Consider the following 21,441-nt stretch of genomic DNA (forward strand, 5'->3'; position numbering starts at 1 on the left):
GGCTTTGAAACTCCCATCTTTTGGCTTGAAGGCACTCCAACTGTACTAACATCAGATAAATGCTGAGTACAAAACTCTACCGCTTCTTCAGCTATATACCGCTCAGCAATGCAACCTTCGAGGACGAGTACGATTCTGAACATACCCCTTCAGCACTTTCATATATCTTTCAAACGGATACATCCACCTAAAATATACTGGCCCACATAGACGAACTTCTCTGACAAGATGTACTACTAGATGAACCATGATATCAAAGAATGAAGGGGGAAAGTACTTCTCAAGCAAACACAGAGTAACTACTACATCTTCTTCCAACTTATCTAGCTTGGAAACATCAACAGTCTTTGCACATATAGCATTGAAGAAGAAGCACAAACGAGTTATTGCATACCTTGCAGGCTTCTCCAAAACAGAACGAATTGCCACAGGGAGCAATTGTTGCATTAAGGTATGACAATCATGTGATTTAAGGCCAAGAAGTCTTGAATCTTGTACAGATACAAGATTTTTAATATTTGAAGAATAACCTTCAGGGACCTTCATACCATAGAAAGAATTGCAAACCTCTCTCTTCTCTGCTCTTGACAAATTCCAAGGCCCAGGAGGCAAACGAGTACGTCTTTCTCCATACTCGGGTTGCAAATCAGTTTTGACCCCCATGTTCAATAAATCTAATCGAGCAGCAATCCCATCTTTATTTTTTCCAGGGATCTCCAGCAATGTACCAATGATACTATCGCAAACATTCTTCTCAATGTGCATAACATCTAGGGCATGCCTCACAGGAAGGTATTTCCAATACTCGAGATCAAAGAATATTGATTTCTTCTTCCAACAAACTCTGTCACCATTTTCAACCATATGCAGCACTTCTTCTCCGGTTAATGGCTCTGGAGGTATGCCATATTCAGGTTTCCCATTAAAAGCTGCACGTTGCCTCCTATATGGATGATTGATTGGTAACCATTTTCTATGCCCAATGTAACAAATTTTGTGGCCATTTTTCAACCTGTGACTAGGTGTATCATCGCCGCATATTGGACAAGCTTTATATCCTTTAACAACACAACCAGATAAGTTTCCATAGGCGGGGAAATCATTAATTGTCCACATTAATGCAGCTCTGAGTGTAAAGTATTCTCCATTATGTGCATCATACACTCCTCTAATCCCAACCCACAAGGATTTTAAATCATCAATCAAAGGCTCCAAGTAGACGTCTATATCATTTCCGGGTTGTTTAGGACCGGAAATCAATAAGGTTAACATCATGAACTTTCGTTTCATGCACAGCCATGGAGGGAGATTATATGTAACTAAGATAACCGGCCAACAACTATATCTGCTACTTAGAGAACTGTGGGGATTGAATCCATCAGATGAAAGAGCCAATCTCAAGTTTCTCGGCTCATTACCAAACTCAGGCCATTTATCATCAAGAAGTTTCCAAGACGGGGAATCCGCCGGATGAGACATCTGACCGTCAATTGATTTTCTAGCAACATGCCACCAAGTCAAACTCTTAGCTGTCTCATGTGATTGAAACATCCTTTTAAACCTTGGAATTGGGGGAAAATACCACACCACCTTCGCTGGCACACCCTCTTTCAAGATTGCATCTTTGCCTTCCTTCCACCTTGAGATACCACAAGTAGGACAATTAGTTGAATCCTCATACTCCTTCCTATACAAGATGCAATCATTGGGGCATGCGTGCATTTTCTCATAACTCAGCCCCAATGCACACAAAGTCTTTTTAGCCTCATACATGGAGGTTGGTATTGTATTTCCTTCTGGAAGCAAATCGCCTTGAAGTATCAATAATTCTGTAAAACAGACATCACTCATCCCATGTTTTGCCTTCAAATTATACAACTTCACTAATGCCGATAACTTCGTGTACTTTCTACAACCAGGGTACACTGGTTGATCTCCATCCCCAATCACATTGGCAAACTCATACGGATCCGAACCAAAATCACCAAAATCATTATCATCCATATCAATTTCTTCAGACACAAAACTGTACCTACTATGGCCATCATCTTCTTCAACATTTCTGCTAGCATTAGTAGTTGCTTCCCAAGGTTCTCCGTGAAATGTCCAATTCTTATAGCTTTGGTCAATTCCATTAAAGTATAAGTGATCCCTTATAATTCCAACCCCAAACAACTTCAAATTAACACATTTAACACATGGACAACGGATATGTGTTGTAGTTAGAAGATTTTCTACAGCAAAGTTCAAAAATGCTTCCACCCCAAACTCATATGCCTTCGATCTTCTATCCGAGTGCATCCATGACTTATCCATCTCCGACACTATAACCTATTATCTATAATAAAGTGAAAATACAGGCAATGACCATCACTATAGCAGATTATACAATGATCTAATCGCAAGTAATAAACAACAGAGACGACGGGTTTTAATCAAAAACAGACGTATTTGGCATATATAGACGACGGATTTTCAACAGACGTCGTCTATTATACGTAATACAAACGACGGTTTATGAAAAAACCGTCGTGTATAAGTAATACAACGACGGTAGTTTAAAAACACCGTCGTGTAATCGTCGTCGTACGCCTTAAAATTCGTCGTGTCTCAGTTTATTTTCAAGAACACAAAACCCATTAAGAACACAACATATATATGAAACCAAGCAAGAAACCAACATATACATGAAACCAAGCATGAAAACAATAAATCCATTCCCAATTCAACATAACATAGGGTGATTAAAAGATACGTCTTTTTGTGTTGATTTCCAGCAAAAGTACACCTTTATTTGATCTTGTCATGAACCCATTAAACAGAAAATCCATGAACCCATACCTATAAGCACATTATTAACAGATCGCAAAGCATATACCTAAAACCCTTTAACAAAACAACCTAATATCATTCAATGAATTTACAAGGGGAAGATAGGGTTTGTACTTACAGGTTGGACGAGCTCACAGATTCGACGAGCCTGGAGAGTGCAACTTTTAATTAGAGCAGAAGTGAGAGAGTGAAATGTTATGTCGCGTGAAATCTGAAATTTTAGGTTTCAGGGATCAAAGTATAAGACTAAGAGCCAAATCTAAAAAAATTTAGGTCGCGCGAAAATTTTTAGAGCGCGCGCGTTATAAAACGTCGAAAGAAAAACCAAGGCGAAAGTTCTACAAGTACCGACGTAAATTTAATATTCCACGACGGAAACTTCATTTTTCGGATTAAGAACGTAAGGCCGTTCATTTTTCGGATTAATTTTAAATTTATTTTGAATTTTTTATATAACGACGACTGAAAAACCACGTCGGTGTTAAGAAATTAAAGACGTTGTAAATTATATAAACCGACTTACATATTAAAATAACGTCGTTTAAAGCGTAAACCATGTCGTATGTTTTACTGTACGACGTAAAATATGTATTCCACGACCCAACCACCGTCGTTAAAAATTAATACACTAAACCCATAAAATTAAATTATACAATTTAAAAAATTAAGTTTATAAAAGGTTTTATGGTTTTAAAGCCTAACATATAACATAGACTACCCAAAAATTATACTTTAAAAATAAACCCCAATAAATAACAACACTAATCTCTAAACCCTAGACTCTAAACCCTAAACCATTAAACTAGAAGTGATTTTATGACTCATCAAAACAATTTTGTTTTGGATGGTCATTTTAAATTTTTGTTATTCAAAATGAATTTTTTCAAGGTTTATGTGGAAGAAAATATATCAATGACTTCATAGGAGTTGACTTTTCAATTTTCTGATTTATTTTATATTTATTTTGAATATTTTGATATAAAAATAATAAAATATTCTTACCATACAACAAACCACGTCGGTGTTAAATAAATTGTAGACGTTGTAAATTGTAATAGACTACTAAGTCGTTAAAATGACGTCGTTAAAATGAGAAACCACGTCGGCACATCATTGCTGCCATCTACTCTGACTTTGCCTTCCGAGACTTGTTTCTGCAATTCATCCTAAAACAAAGATAAACAAAAAAACACACGACGGTTATTTATGTACAAACGACGTATTATATAATTTCACACGACGCAATAACGTATAAACCGACGTTATTATAACTTATCACGACGGTAGTTATACCGACGTGGTTATTTATTTAAAACGACGAAATGAATAAACAACCGACGTCTTATGCTATAATTAAAGATAACAGAGTAGTGATTCCTATTTAGACCGTTAACGACGTTTTTAAAAAATTTTCGACGTGGTAATATCCTTCACACGACGCGAAAATGAACCACCGACGTCTTATGCTATAATTACAGAAAACATAGTAGTGATTCCTATTTAGACCTTTAACGACGTTTTTAAAAACTTTTCGACGTGGTAATATCATTCACACGACGAAAAATATAACATACGACGTAATAAGAATAATTCACAGTTTAATAAAAATTTAAAACAGAGTGAGTAGGCTTACAATTAATTTTGCCTTCTCTGCCACCTTTGGATCAGGGATGTTACCATGTTTGTCCTGTCTAGCTCTCTTCCATAAGGTAGATCGATCAATTTCTACCCCAGGCATGGTTTCCTCCAATTGATCCTCCAATCCAGCATATCCTTTTCGAGACAATCGATGATTGTACTCGAGTTTTTCCCTAATCTGTGAATGTTGAGAATGCACAGACTGAAAATCTTTGGATAGCCTTGAAGCTACAAAGGCATCCCATTGTGCTTTCTCTATGAATTTATATGTTTCAGGGGGTTGGCTTAATTTCTCCCTGTCATTGGTGTATGGAAGGATATAATGCCTCGTTAGTGTAGACTTGAAATCCTTCCATTTTTTGGCAGCAGAAGATAAAACAGAGGTCTTGCCCCCTTGGCCTACGACAAAAGCCATGTCAACTGCTTCCCAAATCTGCTCCTTTATATCCTTTGGGATTTGGGACCATTTCTTGTCCACAAGTGGGATCCTGGAGCGTGCCAAGACACCAATATACGACTGCATCTCAATATGTGCTTGGCCAACACCTTTCCCCCTTTTATTGTACTCAACAATTGGCCTCAGTTTCTGAAGCTTTCTCTTCACAACACGAGGCATTGTGCTCATACCTCGACCAGTCTTTGAATCATCAGAGATTGTTGTCTGGCTGGTTGGTTCTGTCTCAGCAGATGATGAAGCAAACTTCATCTTCTTCGAAGACTTCATCTCCTTCGAAGACTTGTCTTGGGGAGCTACCACTCCAAGCTTCTTGGAGCCAGAATCCTTAGTTTGTTGTTGAGAAACCATTTTAACAGACAAAACTGCAAGTGAAAATATTTCAGGAAAACATTAAGAACACAAACGACGGTATTAAAAAAATACGACGTATGATATGATTTTAGACGACGCAATGAAATAATCTCAGACGTAATAAATGTTTAAAACCATTATTTATATAACGTCGTGGTATATATGTTCACACGACGTCAATAGTAATACACCGTCGTGGTAAACTATTAATTATATAACGTCGTGGTATTTATGTTCATACGACGTCAATAGTAATACACCGTCGTGGTATTAACATTCACACGACGTAAAACAATAAGATATTTTGTCGTCTATATTAGATACCAACCCTAGTTTCTTTTTCTTTATATTTTATCAAATAAGGGAAAAACAAAAACCATTGTTCAGCGAAATCAAACCTGCAATTAAACAAGCATATAAAAAAAGACTATTATTTTAAAAACAACTTTGTCAATTTTCAGACGACGCTAGAACAACTGACGAACCGTCGTGGTCTACCGTCGTCTTATTTAGTTGATGTAGTTGTCTTCAAAGTTGGAAACTTTCTCTCTTTGTCTGTATATTTTATCAAACTTGGAAAGAAGTAAAATGATTTTGGCCAGAAAAAAGGTAAAAAGATTTTTCAAACAAAAAACGTATGAGCATGCAAAACAGTAACCAAAATAGTGAAAATGAAAGCTTACCTTTTGCGTGCAATGAAAGCAAGAGGAAGATGATCGATGTTTAAGTTCAGAGACGACGAAGAAGACGAGAGGAAGACGATGAGAAACTCTGACAATGCTCTGACAAGGAAAAAAGACGAAAAGGTTTCTCTGGGAGATTGAAATTTTTAATCGGGTTTGGAAACAGTGCATGTGTAAGTCGAAAAGTTGCTTACATATAAAACCATTTCAAAAAAATAATACGGCGGTTACATTTAACTACGTCGTTTTTAACTAAAACGACGCAATATTTTTCATTCGACGTGGAATCATTTCATTTAACGTCGTTAGGTTTAATATAACCGACGTGGATTTTAATTTTTAAATTATGAATAGAATTTTTTTTCCCGTGACCTTTCAGTTTATTTTTCAATTACAGTGCGTTATAAATAGAGTTTTTTTTCCGGAGGAAATTTAAAACGAAGGAAATTAATATTCTGCAATATGTAAAGTTTCTTTTTTGGATGACAGATTTAAATAAAATAAGAATATAAAAACAACAAATGTGTAAGTCAAGTAGACGAAAAGTTGCTTACATATAAAACCATTTCAAAAAAATAATATGGCGGTTACATATAACTACGACGTATAAATTACAAAATACGACGGTACATTTAACTTCGGACGTGGTAAATAAATACGACAGTAGTTTGTAGGTACCGTCGTAGTAAACTCAAAAATTAAAGTACATAAGTAATAACTCGCGTCATGGTATATTATTTAACACGTCGTTTTTATTAATTTACCGACGTGGATTTCTGTAATATACGTCGATCATACCGACGTTGATTTTACAATTTAAACGGCGGTTTTTTTGTAAGGACCGCCGTTGGTTTTAAAAATTTATTCTATAAATTTGTCGCTTTCATTCATTTTCGGTTTACATTTAAGGTTCCAAGTTCTTCCTCTCTCAGTCTCTCATGTCTCAAAGATAATAATTTGGATGTTTTCTCAAAGAGAAATTGAGCTTACTCGCATCAAATATATGTCCACAAGAAGAAGCTTGTCAACTAGCCTTCTCACTTCCTTGATCAAGCCTGATAGGACACTTAGTGCTTCTGAATACTCCTTGCTTTCCATCAAAAGAGATGCAAGCCTGGCCTCCACTCGCTGTCGAAGGAAAGTTCGCTTCTCAGGGAAATCTGAAGATCAGATGTGCCTGATCCTCTGCTTGATTTTCTTGCCTAAGAAGATCCGTCGGATTTATTGTGATAGCCTCTTCCTTTATCCGTAGAGCTTCAGAAGAAGAAGATGGGTTTCAAGAATGCGATAAAGAATAGAAATGGCTTCAGATGGCCTCTAAAGCATGAGCAATTGAATCAGTAGTTTCTGGGAGATATGATGAAGACATTGTCAATGCTTTGAACTACACAAGTCCTGCAGAAAGATATGTTAAAGAAACTGAAACAACGGCGGTTTTCTGTTCTACCGTCGTCTTTTCTCGTCGTCTATATTAAGTTACGATGGCGGTAGATTTATAATTACCGACGTAGATTATTTTGTTAAACGTCGTTAAGTGTACTACAACCGACGTGGATTTTAATTTTAAATTATAAATGGAGTTTTTTTTCCCGTATTCTTTCAGTTTTAGTTTTCAATTCCAAAGCGTGATAAATAGATTTTTCTTTCCCGAGGAAATTTAAAATGAGGGAAATTAATGTTCTAGAATTTGTAAACTAACACGACGCAATATTTGCAAATCTGTGTCATCTGTTAAGATTATGATGTGGAACAGAGTTCCATCTGGTAAGATTTCGTAACCCTTGGGATCTCAGACAAAACTGATTATGTCGGCGGTGTTCTATATAAACCGTCGTGGTTATTTCAATTCTTGTCATTAAGTAGATCTACCGACGTAGGATAAGAAAATCAAAGAAAAAAATTGTTAACAAAAATTCTTATTAAGACGACCGTTAAAATTAAAGGTACGACGTATAAAATGAATAAATACGACGATAAATTTTATTGTACGATTTAAAGATAACGTAGTAGAACTATACGAGAATGACGTCGATATATTTATATTTTCCGTCGTTGTAAATTAATTTAATACGGCGATATTTTGTATTTTAAAGCCGTGGATTTGTTTGTAATTATACGGCGTCTTATACGAAAACCTCGTCGTCTTATTTTATGAGTAAAAACGGCAGTTTTTATTGAAATCGTCGTCTTTACTTTCTACGTCGGTCGATTCATAACTTCTGCCGTTCTTTGTTGGCATTGATTTTACACTGAGGAAATCTGTTTCAAATAGACGTCGGTTGTTTAATTATGTACGTCGTTGTTTTTGAACAGCCATTTGAAACTCCATTTTTTAGTTGTCTAAGGTTGTATTACACGACGGTGTTTTTAGAACCGTCGTCTTTTTATAAACCACGACGGTTTTCACTTAGACCGTCGTTGTTTTCTGGTCGTCTTTTTCACTTTTTGTAGTAGTGGAAGTTTTACTCTGTAGGAGATATCTTCGAAAATGGGGCTTCTTTTGTCGAAACAGGTGCCGGAAGAGCAAAGCCAAACTATAACGGAGAACAAACTTTCCCAGTTGTTAATGCCAAATCTGTCCGCTCATTGACAAGGTCATCTGGTGCTTTGATATGCATCAAAAGATCCAGATGCTAATCAGTTAATGCTTCGGCTCAAGCGATGCCATATGGAGATATGATATAAATGCAAGTCATATATATACATGCATAGGAAAATCAATTGTATGTCAGCTAAAAAAATGAGAACAATTGTATAGTGGATATATAAATCTCATCTCCTTCCTTTGGCCGTTGGTATCTTCAGAATTTAGGGATGGTTCCTTTGAGGCTATATTGTATTATTGGAATTCTGCTGTCAACTACTAGTTTTGTTCGTCTGGTTCTATGTATCTTTGTTGTGTTGTTTAGCAAGACCAGTGGACAACTTGTCCCTTGTAGTCCTCTTCTTAATGAAATTATGTTTCTTATTACCAAAAAATAAATAAATATACAATGAAATAACTGAGAGAGAATTAGGGCCGTGTTCGGTGGTGTTTTCAGAGGCCGTTTTCCGTTTTCATTCTTAGAAAACATTGAGATTTTTGAAATCATTTTCAACCTTTTAGTTATAATTCACTGAAAACGCAGAAAACATCAAAAGGATGTTTTCATTTTCAGAGAATATGGATTCACTGGGAAAAAAACAGCGCAGAAGCCACTATCGTCAAACACCACCCAACAGCCACTACAGGCCAATCGAACCACAATCACCACAACAGACCAGCCACCTGCTAATCGCATCACCACCCGGTCGAACCCAATCGACCCTAACCATCAATACCACCTGTACCAAATCAAAGTACCACCACCTACTCAGCAAACTGCCAAGGAGAGAGAGAGAGAGAGAGGGGGGGGCTGGGATGGGAAGGAAGAAGAAAAGAGAAAGGAAAGGAGGAAGAAAGAAATGAGAAAAAAGAAAAAGGAAGGGAGGGTGTCAGCTGAAAGACTGTTTTCGATAATTTTTTATTTATTTTTGGTTGGTATTTGTTCAAAAATATTTTTATTTTTTAAATGATAATTTCAGTCTTTAAACAATATCAGAATTTATTTTATTTGTTAAGTTATACAATTTTCATTGTTTATGTTACCAGACACGTTTTCACCATTTTTATTTTCTGAATCTGTTTATTAATTAATCTACCAAACGCATTTCGAACCGTGAAAATGCAAATTCATTTTCTCGTTTTCATTCTTTGAAAATATTCTTTGAAAACATTCTCTGTAAACATTACCAAACGGCCCCTTCGATCTAACCACTTCTTTTTTCTTTCTACCGTCTAGCAAAGCCTTTAGCCATTATTTACATTTTTTATATTGGTGTATATGCCTGTCTCCATCTTTTTCTTGTTTTCCAAGTGCCATAGATCAAGATAATTAAGGTGGCGGGTACACTTTTCTCCACTAGTAGTTCTCCTATCTTCACTTTCTGGAAATGATTATTAAAGGTTTTCTCTTTCTTGGGAGGCCGGGCCACTAATCATATATGTATTTAACCCTGAGGCTTTGGCCTCTGTTATTACTTTTTCACCAGGATATGCTTTTTGTGCATCATTGCAATCTTCTTTTCTTGCCCTATTTTCACAAGCAACCAAGGGTTCTGCAGGTGATTAAATACATAATGATACTTCAGTGATGAATCCTGTTATTAGTGAAAGAAAATGGTCATAAGAACAGTTGATGTAAAAGATTTCGTTTTAAAATGATGCAGAAGACCAAATCCCAGATGCAATTCCACAAGGGTAAATGACCTAGGCCATTTTTTCTCATAAATAAAATTCATTTTTTATTCTCGCGCAATGGGCTAATAGCCGGAAATCATTAGAATGAGAGGTATCAGAAAGGATTTAAATTCTCATTCCCCAACATCGCTTGTATAAATAAAATAATTGAAAAAATAACTCTAGCCCAATTAGCTGAACTGGTATTTTAGCCCAAATTGTATATTTAAAGAGTATAGCCGTCCGGCTATACTCTCAAATGCCATTCAACTATTAAAATCTCCACTATGATAATAACTCTGATGCTATAAAATCTTAAAATCCTTAGAAGAAACTCTGTGATAATCGTTTTTCCATTTCTACAAACAAAAAAAATTGCAAAATCAGAAACATGCGTAAATTGCACGCCATGGTAGCCACGGATAGAGACTCGAACTCGTAGTTAGGTGGTCTGGGCGGATCTAGGCGGCCCCTAGGCGGTCTGGGCGGATTTGGGCGGCGCCTAGGCGGTCGGGGCGGATCTAGAAGGCGCCTAGGCGGTCTGGGCAGATCTAGGCGGCGCCTAGGCGGCCTGGGCGAGTCTGGGAGCCAGGGCGGGTCTGCGTTGAAGATTAGAACTGCTAGAGGTCAAGCTAAGGTGGCTGGCATACTTTTCGGCATTGGTGGTTCTCTTGTTTTCACTTTCTGGAAAGGAGGATACCTATTTAAAGGTTTTGTAAAGAGGCCACTGATAAATATATCTGTTGGTGAGATGGGGCATGTTAAGGAAAACTGGATCAAGGGGGCCCTTCTTATTCTGACGAGTCACATTGCGTGGAGTGCATGGCTAATCCTCCAGGTGATTTTATAATTGAATTAAGATGACACCCTTTTATGTCATGTAATGTCCAAGTTTAGTTCTTTGTCCAACTTCAGCTCTCTGGTCTCACAGGCTGTGGTCTCCAAAGTCTACACTGCTCGATTATCGCTAACCACGATGATATGCTTTTTCGCATCGTTGCAATCTTCTTTTCTTGCTCTGTTTTTCGCAAGAAATCCAATTTCATGGAGACTGGAGTGGAACCTGCAACTTTTTACCATCGTCTACTGCGTGAGTTTTCTCTTTCTCTTATCTTATTATTAGGTTCACAACGTCGATTTCAACAATTGATCATGCAAATTCTTATCGGAATCTGTGGTTCGATTTAAAAACCTCACAGCAGAACATGTAGAAGAGAACATTGTCTTGTGTGTGTGTGTATAAAGTAAATCAATTGGACATCCTATTTTGTTGTGTCTTATTGGGTGTTTTTCTCCTTGTTGGTATAAGATATATTTGAATCTGTCACAAGTTCTGGTCTTCATCCACTCCTTACTTTTGCAATAGGGAGTTGTAATCTCAGCATTAGCCTACTACCTGCAAAAATGGTGCCTCAGTTACAAGGGACCAGTCCTTGCAGCTATGTTTATTCCACTTCAAGTCATTATAGTGGCATTGTTCTCAGCAATTGCTTTCGCAGAGCGACTTCACTTTGGCAGGTAACCTGAAGAACACAAACACCTTCTTCCTGTTCCATCTTACTACTTCCACATTTGATGGTTTCACTTATCCATTCTGTCACGGTAGTTTGTTTGTCATGAAAATTAGTTACAAATTTAATGTGGATTTTGTGTAAGTGGTGGTGTGCAGCTTGATCGGAGCGTTTCTCATTATCGTGGGCCTTTACTGTGTGCTGTGGGGAAAGAAGGAAAGACAATCTTGTTGCTGAACAGACAGAGAATGGAAAAGGGGTACTTGAAGACATTAAAGTGCTGGAGAATGATATTTCAGTCATAAATCCAGTCACTAGAGAAAGGAGATGATCATAAGAGTTCAGTTTCTTTTTACACATTTCACAGAGGTAAATGCACACCACCAAACTATAAATGATTGCCAAATTGATAATGGTTTGAGCCCTACAATCCAATCCATATGAATATATTAATACAAATCAGCAAGAGAAATTCTTGTTCTCTTTCATGGTGTCATTTCAGGGAGTTTTCAATATCAATCGCAAACCAGTATATCACAACACTTTTTAGTAGCCCCTCAATAGCTTCATTTGCAGATTGAATTGGAATTATTTCAATCATTGGATGAATTCCATTTGAAGCAAAGAAATCTATCATTTCTTGGATATCCTTTGTTCCACCTGTTACACTACCAGAAAAGGTTTTCCCAATGCATGGAGTTCATTATATATACTTGCAATTGCAATAACAGTTGGATATATAAAACTGTCATTTCAATCATTTGAAACATGCCAATGTACCGATATGAAGGTTGGCAGGACTGATTTTGACTTCGCTGGGGAATCCCACCATAAGACCAGAACTCCACCAGTTTCAATAGTTCCATGTATGGATCAAAAGGGTGATCACCAGATGCTATATCAATTATAAAGTCTACTGACTTCACCAGGGCCTATATAGCAAACAATAACCGACAAATACTAAACCTATAGGTAAGAAACTTTGTGTATTTTTACCTTCATCTGATTTCTGTCAGATGAGACCACAAAGTTATCTGCACCCAGCTGACTTAAAGCTTCCTCTTTCTTGGATATGCTAGTTGCTGAAAATTGTTAATTCAAACCAAATGCCTTGCCAAACTTCACAGCCATGTGACCTAGGCCACCAAAGCCAATCACCCCTAGAGATTTACCAGGTTGGTTCATCTTATGGCGTACCATCGAAGCATAAACAGTAATTCCAGCACAAAGTAGAGGGGCTGCCGAAGCCAATGGATAGTTTGCCGGTATTAATGTATGATTGGATGCAGCTTGCTTCTTTATCAAACCAGCGTCCTCATGAAAGGTTGGATCTCCTACTCTTGCGAGATACAAGAGAGGTATTGCACTTTTCTCCCCTCTTAACATTGGGAATTTCAGGTGCACGTGGATATGGTATATGTAAGAATGAGATGCTACTTCTTATCTAACACGTTGTTTGAAATCTCATTTAGAATAGTTCGTATATATATATATATATCAATGTCATATGACCTCTGATACCTTCAATTTATTTCAAAACTCTTCTCTTCGTTGTCTCATTAGAATGTTTTGCATCCAATTTTTCATGTGCAAAGATTATATTGATGTATCTCAAAGCAAAAGAGCAGGTTGTCTAGTGCAATGAGAAAAAGGTTGTCATTGGGTTTAGTTCATAATTACCATGGATACATTTAAATTCTTACACTAGCAATTTTATGCTCTAAAATTCAAGATTCTTTTATCCCCAAAATGTTGGTGGATCCCTATTTTGTTGTTGTTGTATTTATGGGTTTAACCCGTAATATTTCTCATAAATAAAATCCATTTTTTTATCCTTGCCTTAGCTGGAAATCATTAGAATGTGAGGTATCAGAAAGAATTTAAATTATCATTTCCCAATATCACTGGTATAAATAAAATAATTGAAGAAATATCTCTATCCTAATTAGCTAAAGTGGTATTTTAGCCCTAAACCCTAAAATAACATGACAAAATTGTATATTCAAAGAGTATAGCCGGGCGGCTATACGGGTTAAATATATTATTTTAAAGGTATAGCCACTCGGCTCTACGGTTTGAATATATTCGAATATTTTAAATGTATAGCCGCGCGGCTATACTTTTAAATATATTTCCAAACAAACACGAAGCTTGCACTCACAGTCACAGCCATTTCGTTTCTCTGTCAGCGCTTCCAAGCTTCAAAGACTCGGTATTGAGCCTCTCTCTCTCTCTCTCTCTCTCTCAAGCTTCAAAAATTTTTCTTTCGTTTCGGCTGCTGCGTTGATTGGATTGTATTGGACACACACTATGAAAACCATCAAATGTCGTTCAGCTATTGAAATCTCCACTAAGATAACAACTCTGATGCTATAAGTAGTTAGGCAGCGTCTAGGCGGATCTAGGACCCCTGGGAGGTTCTAGGAGGCCTGGGCGGGTCTGAGTGTCCCTTTTTTTTTTTTTTCCCAAATGATGAAGACAGACGAAGCTTGCACAGTTGCACTCGCAGAGGAATGTGGTGCGCGAGTGAAATGAAGAGACAGAGAAACGAACACGAAGCTTGCACTCACAGAGTCACAGTCCAACCTTCAAAATTCAAATACTCGGTCTTGAGCCTCTTCCTCAACTCAAGCTTGGATTTTTTTTCTTCGGTTTCAGCTGCTGCGTTGATTCTATTTTTTGTGTGCTTTTCTGTTATTGAAGTTGGCAACGTCAGATGAACATCCAAGGCAGTTTCTTAGTGTACCAAAAGAAGCCCAGCAGATGGTTCTTTAACCTGAGGCACACCTTGCAGTTTGTCACTGGATTACACCATGCCAGTCTGAATGACAAAGATAGATCTCTGGTTGAGGAACAAGATTCAGGCATTTCTGTTTTACCTCAATAAGCATGAGTCTTTCCTGAAAAACACATTAGGAAAAGAGAATATAAAAGATCGTTTTCTTAATCTATATACTGATTAGGCATATGTATTAAATTATAGGTATTGGTTTGTACCAGCACATTGGCATGGGGTGTAAACCTTCTAGGTCATCATCTGGTCATTATTAAGGTAAGGCAAAATTTGTGCGCTATCTTTTTCATTTGGTTCCTATATTCACAAAGGTTTCTAGCAGGAGTATATTGCAGCAGCTGTTCTTCAGAACAAATTTACGTAAGTGTTGATTCTCTTGCAGTTGCAGGGAACAGAATATTATGATGGGAAAACAAAGAGATATGTTGATTTTCCAATATGAATCACAGATATATTGCAAATGATGGTTTTGGTCACACGTGACTATATAGAATAAAAAATGGAAAGAAAGAAATATGTGATGCAGGAGCATAGGGGTGGATCAAGATAGATATTTACCATTTGATTAGTTATTTCATGATATATTGTTATTTTCTTATTTAGGTAGTTTTATGATATCTTTTATTGTTTATGTGTGATTTTATAATTAATTAGTTTACTTTTGGACCAAGTAGCCTTGGTGCCCAAGTCTTGTAAAGCCTATAAAAAAGGCTAATGTAATAGTTGTAGGAGAGATATGTTGATGATTAATAAAATAGTTTATTTGTGGCATGGATTTGCTACGATATATGTGAGTTTGCACTAGCCCTAGATTTCGGTGCTCGTGTATGTAGTTGGTGACCTGTGTCCGGATCCCGATCCCCATCAATTGATATCAGAGCTATGGCTCAAGATCTGCTATATCGGGGAGGTTTTTGGATGGAGGGTCGTTTTAACAACTACAACGACATGGAGGAAATTAGGAGGATGCTACGACAACTTACGGAACGCATTGCTCGCATTGAAGCTCGAACCCAGATAGGTAAGAGTTCTGACGGGGAGGGATGTGTGAACCCTTATTTGAACCGAGTAGCTCGCATCGACACTCTAAGCCTTGAGAGTCTCGACGGGGAGTACGAGGGAGATAGCCCTTTTCAGTATTGTGCTCCGCTGTGTGAGTCAAGTGAAGAGGGGCACGGTTATTCTCATTGTGTCTTTGAAGGTATAAATGAATTTGGTAATTTTGGTGCATCTTGTTATTCATTGAAGTTATTAAATTTGGATTTACCTCCAGTATTTGATCCTTGCAACTGTGAAAATTGCAATGAAAATTGTTTGGGTGTTCAAAGCAATTTTGATAAGCAATTTATTGCCCAGAATAGTGAAGATATGAGAATTGAGAAAACTTTGAAGATATTATTGATTTTATGGGCATTAATATTTTCACTTGGAAGGTTGCCAAAAATCTGGTTGATTTTGTCAATCGGTTGAAGATTCTAGAGAGAAACATTTGCATTGCTAGAGGGAGTAAGAAGCCAAGAATAACGAAATATTTCAAATATCTTTTTATTTGGAAAGGAAGGTTTCAATTGGATGCTAAAAGATCTAGAATTAATATGAAGCAATTGAAGATTCTACTCGGATTTTCCACAATCAAAGGCTTGAATTCGAGGACGAATTCTTTCCAACCAGGGGAGTCTGATGCAGGAGCATAGGGGTGGATCAAGATAGATATTTACCATTTAATTAGTTATTTCATGATATATTGTTATTTTCTTATTTAGATAGTTTTATGATATCTTTTATTGTTTATGTGTGATTTTATAATTAATTAGTTTACTTTTGGACCAAGTAGCCTTGGTGCCCAAGTCTTGTAAAGCCTATAAAAAAGGCTAATGTAATAGTTGTAGGAGAGATATGTTGATGATTAATAAAATAGTTTATTTGTGGCATGGATTTGCAAAGATATATGTGAGTTTGCACTAGCCCTAGATTTCGGTGCTCGTGTATGTAGTTGGTGACCTGTGTCCGGATCCCGATCCCCATCAATATGTGAATCAGATTACATGCTTTTCTCCCTTTATAATCAACAGTTGCTCAGATTCTACAAGAAAGATGGGAGTATATGTCCATCACAATCCGCCTGCGCTGCGCCTAACAATCAATAAACACGAATCATATTACTTTCTTAATTTGCCTCAAATACTAGGAATCAGGTTGTTTGGGGTTTTGAATATCAGAAAATCAAATAAAGTCAATGGATGAAGTCTTGCAGTCTTAAATCTAATCAATGAACCATTTTCCTTTTTATTTTTTCAATACTCTACACCTATCTTTTTTTTTTTATTATGTTAAAGTTCAGAACGCCCATCATTTGCGTTGCTGCTGTGACAATGATCCTCTTGTACTTAAATGTGGTGAAGACACAAGTTAAAAGCCTTTAAATGTGCCCTTTGTATTTGATTTATTGAGCCTGTACAAAATCTTACATGAGCGTAGTTTTCTACGGATGTTTAATCCAGCTTACTATGGCTTGGACAACACTGAACCTGAGTTTGATATAAAGTGGATAAGGACCGCTTAGATGATCCACATGTCAAATCCAATCTTCTATTTCGGGTCAGAGTTGTCTTCAACTATATGTTTTTCGCATAAAAACTTCATGTCGTTTTGCTTCTTAGTTCTCTCATCGTTTTATTCTCTAACCATGCATGAATTCTGCATTCAAGCACATTTTTCGCCCAATCAGTGATTACGTCACAGACTTGAAGTCAGTATTGGATCAAAGTATGGGAATCATCCAGGCCATGATAGATATATGTGCTAATAGTGGGTGGATTTGAAGCTCAATTACTTGCATGCATCTTCTGCAAAGGGTCGTGCAAGTATTCTTCTTAGTAGTTACAATTCTGACTTCTTAGTAGTAGTACTTGCCTAGAATAAAAGACGAGTGCTAGTGCGAATTGGGCATTCTGCCTTGTTTATATTATTACATTCGACAGCTAGCATATTAGTTGATTAGTTAGAGATGTTAATCGGGGATGCTGAGCACCCTTGAATGTTGTTAGTCCATGCCTCTTTCCTGTATTGTTTATCTTGTTTATTTTATTTTATTTTCCCTCTTAACATTGGGAATTTCATGAAAGGATCCGCCCCGAATTTCTCAAAACCCGAGGCAAACCTTTTGAAATTCCCGACATCACTCCAATGCCAGGCCCACTTACTAAAGACCGAGACTTCCTGCCGAAATTTCGGCAGAGTCTTCCCTATAAATTGGACATTTTCCAAAATTAAAACCTGCATAAAAATGCATTTAATATCCACAACTGGCAGCATGCACAATATAATTTCATGCAATTCACATAAACGGCCTTCGGCCTTCCAATAATTCTCAACAAACTACCAAACACGCTAACAAATCAATTCATGCCTTAAACAAGGCAAACAATAAATTATGACTAACATTTAGTCTGCGGCTGCACCTAATAACTTTAGGCTGCCTACGTACCCTCCTTGAGGGATCAAGCCACACGTAGTTCTTCCATAAAACCCAATTCCACTCATAGGCAATACCTTATTTCTTTTCTCTGTATTTCACATAATCTCCCCATACGCCGGTACAACCAACGCCACGTATGGGGCCTGTCAACATGCTGGATAACCTACGTCACGTGCGACCATGCCATACTATCACAATATCTCCCCATACGCCGGTACAACCAACGCCACGTATGGGGCCTGTCAACATGCCGGATAACCTACGTCACGTGCGACCATGCCATACTATCACAATATCTCCTCATACGCCGGTACAACCAACGCCACGTATGGGGCCTGTCAACATGCCGGATAACCTACGTCACGTGCGACCATGCCATACTATCACAATATCTCCCCATACGCCGGTACAACCAACGCTACGTATTGGGCCTGTCTCAACGCCGGATAACTTACGCCACGCGAGACCTGCACATCATATCACATATCTCTCCATACGCCGGTACAACCAACGCCACGTATGTGGTCTGTCGACATGCCGGATAACCTACGTCACGTGCGACCTCAACACAATATCACATCATCTCCCCATACGCCGGTACAACCAACGTCACGTATGGAGTCTGTCTCAACGCCAGATAACCTACGCCGCGCGAGACCTGCACATCATATCACATATCTCCCCATGCGCCAGTACAACCAACGCCACGTATGGGGTCTGTCGACAAGCCGGATAACCTACGCCACGTGCGACCTCAACACAATATCACATAATCTCCCCATACGCCGGTACAACCAATCCCACATATGGGGCCTGTCCGCACGCAGGATAACCTACGCCACGTGGGACCTAACTTTCACAGGATGGTACTTGTAGTGTAACCAAAATCTGGGGAGGTACCTAAGGTAGTGTGTATAACACTTCAAACTGACATTCTAGACTCTTTTGTACCCTTGTACAAACATATATAATTATATATATAATACTAATATTGTGTAAACCTCAACAATGGTCTAGCACCCGATAATCCCCCTGGGAAGGTGGGATTACTCCGGGAGACTCACGGTTAACTAAAGGTCAAACTACCCTAACTCTGGTCAAATTGGCCCACGGGGACCACGACCTCCAAATTCCGATCCTAAAGTTCCTATGGGTTCTACAAGGTATAGGACACTCGTCCTACAAGTTTGGTTCAGATCGGACGGTTGGATCGCTCACAATCGCACGATCTGACGGTTAATATAAAATATAAACTTTAAATTATTTATTCGGAACATCCGGGGCTCCGATTCACAATCCGTGAATTCCTACACGATCCTAGAAATACCTAGATTAACATATATTAAATTTGGGACCATCCAACGGTCCCAACCTGTCGAACCCGGATAACGCACAATATGCGATCGTCCGTTCGATAGTCAAACGACGTCCGAATTGAGATCCGCGAAATTCTACGCACTCGTGACAACCTAAGGATCTCTGAGACACAGTGCAACTCCACTACCCTCGCCCAGGCGCCGCCACACGGGCCGGCAGCGTTGGGTGTTCAAAGCGATTACGCATCACCGGAAAATCTCAAAACCACAGCTCCAAACTCCTACCCTAGGTGTAACACCCTATTTGGAGCCACTTTTGTTCTTGGACCTACCCCAAAAACTGACCGGAAGAGGTCGAAATCGCGATCGCAAAACTGGCCGAATTTCAATTCGTAAATCGAATTGGCTACGCTAAGAATCGATCCAATCCTACCCAACAGGCAGCTAGAGCATGAAGAATGGATGAATTTCTATACCTTGATCGCCAGAAATGGCGGCCGGAGGAGGGAGATCGGAGCCGGCGAACTTCGGGCGAAAATCGTCTTTTTCCAGTAGCTGGAGTGGCAGCCGATGTCGGGGGAGGGCTGGGTCGTGACGCCCAGGCCGAGCCGGTCCTTTTGGCACCGGTCCTTTTGGCACCGGTCCAGTCGGCAGCCGCGGCCGGTGGCCAGAGATACGAGGAGAGAGAGAGAGAGAGCTCGCGGGAGGGAGAGAGAGAGAGAGAGAGAGAGAAAAAAATCTGATTTTTATAAAAATCCCATTTCAAAATAATTACGATTGTGCCACTGGGTTTCTTTTGACCATATCTCTCTCGTTACAACTCCGATTTGAGCCCACTACGTGTCTATGAACTCGTCTCAGTACGACCTATCCAAAAATACTAGTCACTGCCCCAAACTCTCTCCGGTTAAGAATATGACCAAAATGCCCTTATCTCAAGGGTAAATTTGTAATTTCCCTTAAATAATTAAATAATTTAAATAAGGGTTAAATTTGGAGTCGGGTGTTACATTTCATGTGCACGTGGGTATTATCTATGTAAGAATGAGATGCTTCTTCTCGTCTAACACGTTGTTTGAAATCTCATTTAAAATAGTTCGTATATATATATATCAATGCCATATGACCTTTGATAACTTCAATTTATTTCAAAACTCTTCTCTTTGTTGTCTCATTAGAATGTTTTGTATCCAATTTTTCATATGCAGAAAATATACTGATGTATCTCAAAGCAGGAGCAGGGTTGTCAAGTGCAATGAGAAAAAGGTTGTAATTGAGTTTAGTTCATAATTACAATGGATACATTTTAGAAAGTAAATTCTTATACAAACAATTTTATACTGTGAAATTTAACATTCTTTGATCCACAAGATGTTGGTGGATCCCTATTTTTGTTGTTGTATTTATAGGTTTAACCGGTATTATTTCTCATAAATAAAATCCATTTTTTATTCTTGTGCAATGGGCTAATAGCCGAAAATCATTAGAATGGGAGGTATCGGAAAGAATTTAAATTCTCATTCTCCAATATCGGTTGTATAAATAAAATAATTGAAGAAATAACTCTAGCCCAATTAGATGAAGTGGTATTTTAGCCCTAAACCCTAAAATAATATGACAAAATTGTATATTAGGAACAAGAGAACTTATTAACACTTTTTAGTCAAAAAAGGATTTCTCTTGTTGATTTGTATTAATAAGTTCATATGGATTGGATAGTAGGGCTCAAACCATTATCAATTTCGCAATCATTTATAGTTAGGTGGTGTGCATTTACCTCTCTGAAATTTTATCTGGGATTGATCTTCTGTATAATGTGTAAAAAGAAACTAAACTCTTATGGAATTCATCCAATGATTGAAATAATTCCAGTTCAATCTGCAAATGAAGCTATTGAGGGGCTACTAAAAAGTGTTGTGATATACCGGTTTGCGATTGATATTGAAAACTCCCTGAAATGACACGATGAAAGAGAACAAGAATTTCTCTTGCTGATTTGCAGTAATATATTCATATGGATTGGATTGTAGGGCTCAAACCATTATCAATTTCGCAATCATTTATAGTTAGGTGGTGTGCATTTACCTCTGTGAAATGTGTAAAAAGAAACTGAACTCTTATGA

The 21,441-nt window shown here is 37.9% G+C and overlaps 1 protein-coding gene and 2 pseudogenes across 1 annotated transcript; 2 read left to right on the top strand and 1 right to left on the bottom strand.

Moving 5' to 3' along the window:
• The window catches only part of LOC18792535, a 16,909-nt pseudogene extending 8,311 nt beyond the window's left edge, over positions 1–8,598 (top strand).
• On the top strand, positions 10,160–13,289 carry LOC18790941 (annotated as a pseudogene).
• Positions 12,224–13,116, bottom strand: LOC18791420 (probable cinnamyl alcohol dehydrogenase 1). Its single transcript, XM_020558465.1, has 4 exons — positions 12,903–13,116; positions 12,727–12,812; positions 12,503–12,662; positions 12,224–12,390 (listed from the first exon to the last, which is right to left on the bottom strand). The coding sequence occupies exons 1-4, from the start codon at positions 13,114–13,116 to the stop codon at positions 12,224–12,226; spliced, it is 627 nt and encodes a 208-aa protein (XP_020414054.1).

This window comes from Prunus persica, chromosome G1, assembly GCF_000346465.2.
Source record: "Prunus persica cultivar Lovell chromosome G1, Prunus_persica_NCBIv2, whole genome shotgun sequence".
Lineage (NCBI taxonomy): Eukaryota > Viridiplantae > Streptophyta > Magnoliopsida > Rosales > Rosaceae > Prunus > Prunus persica.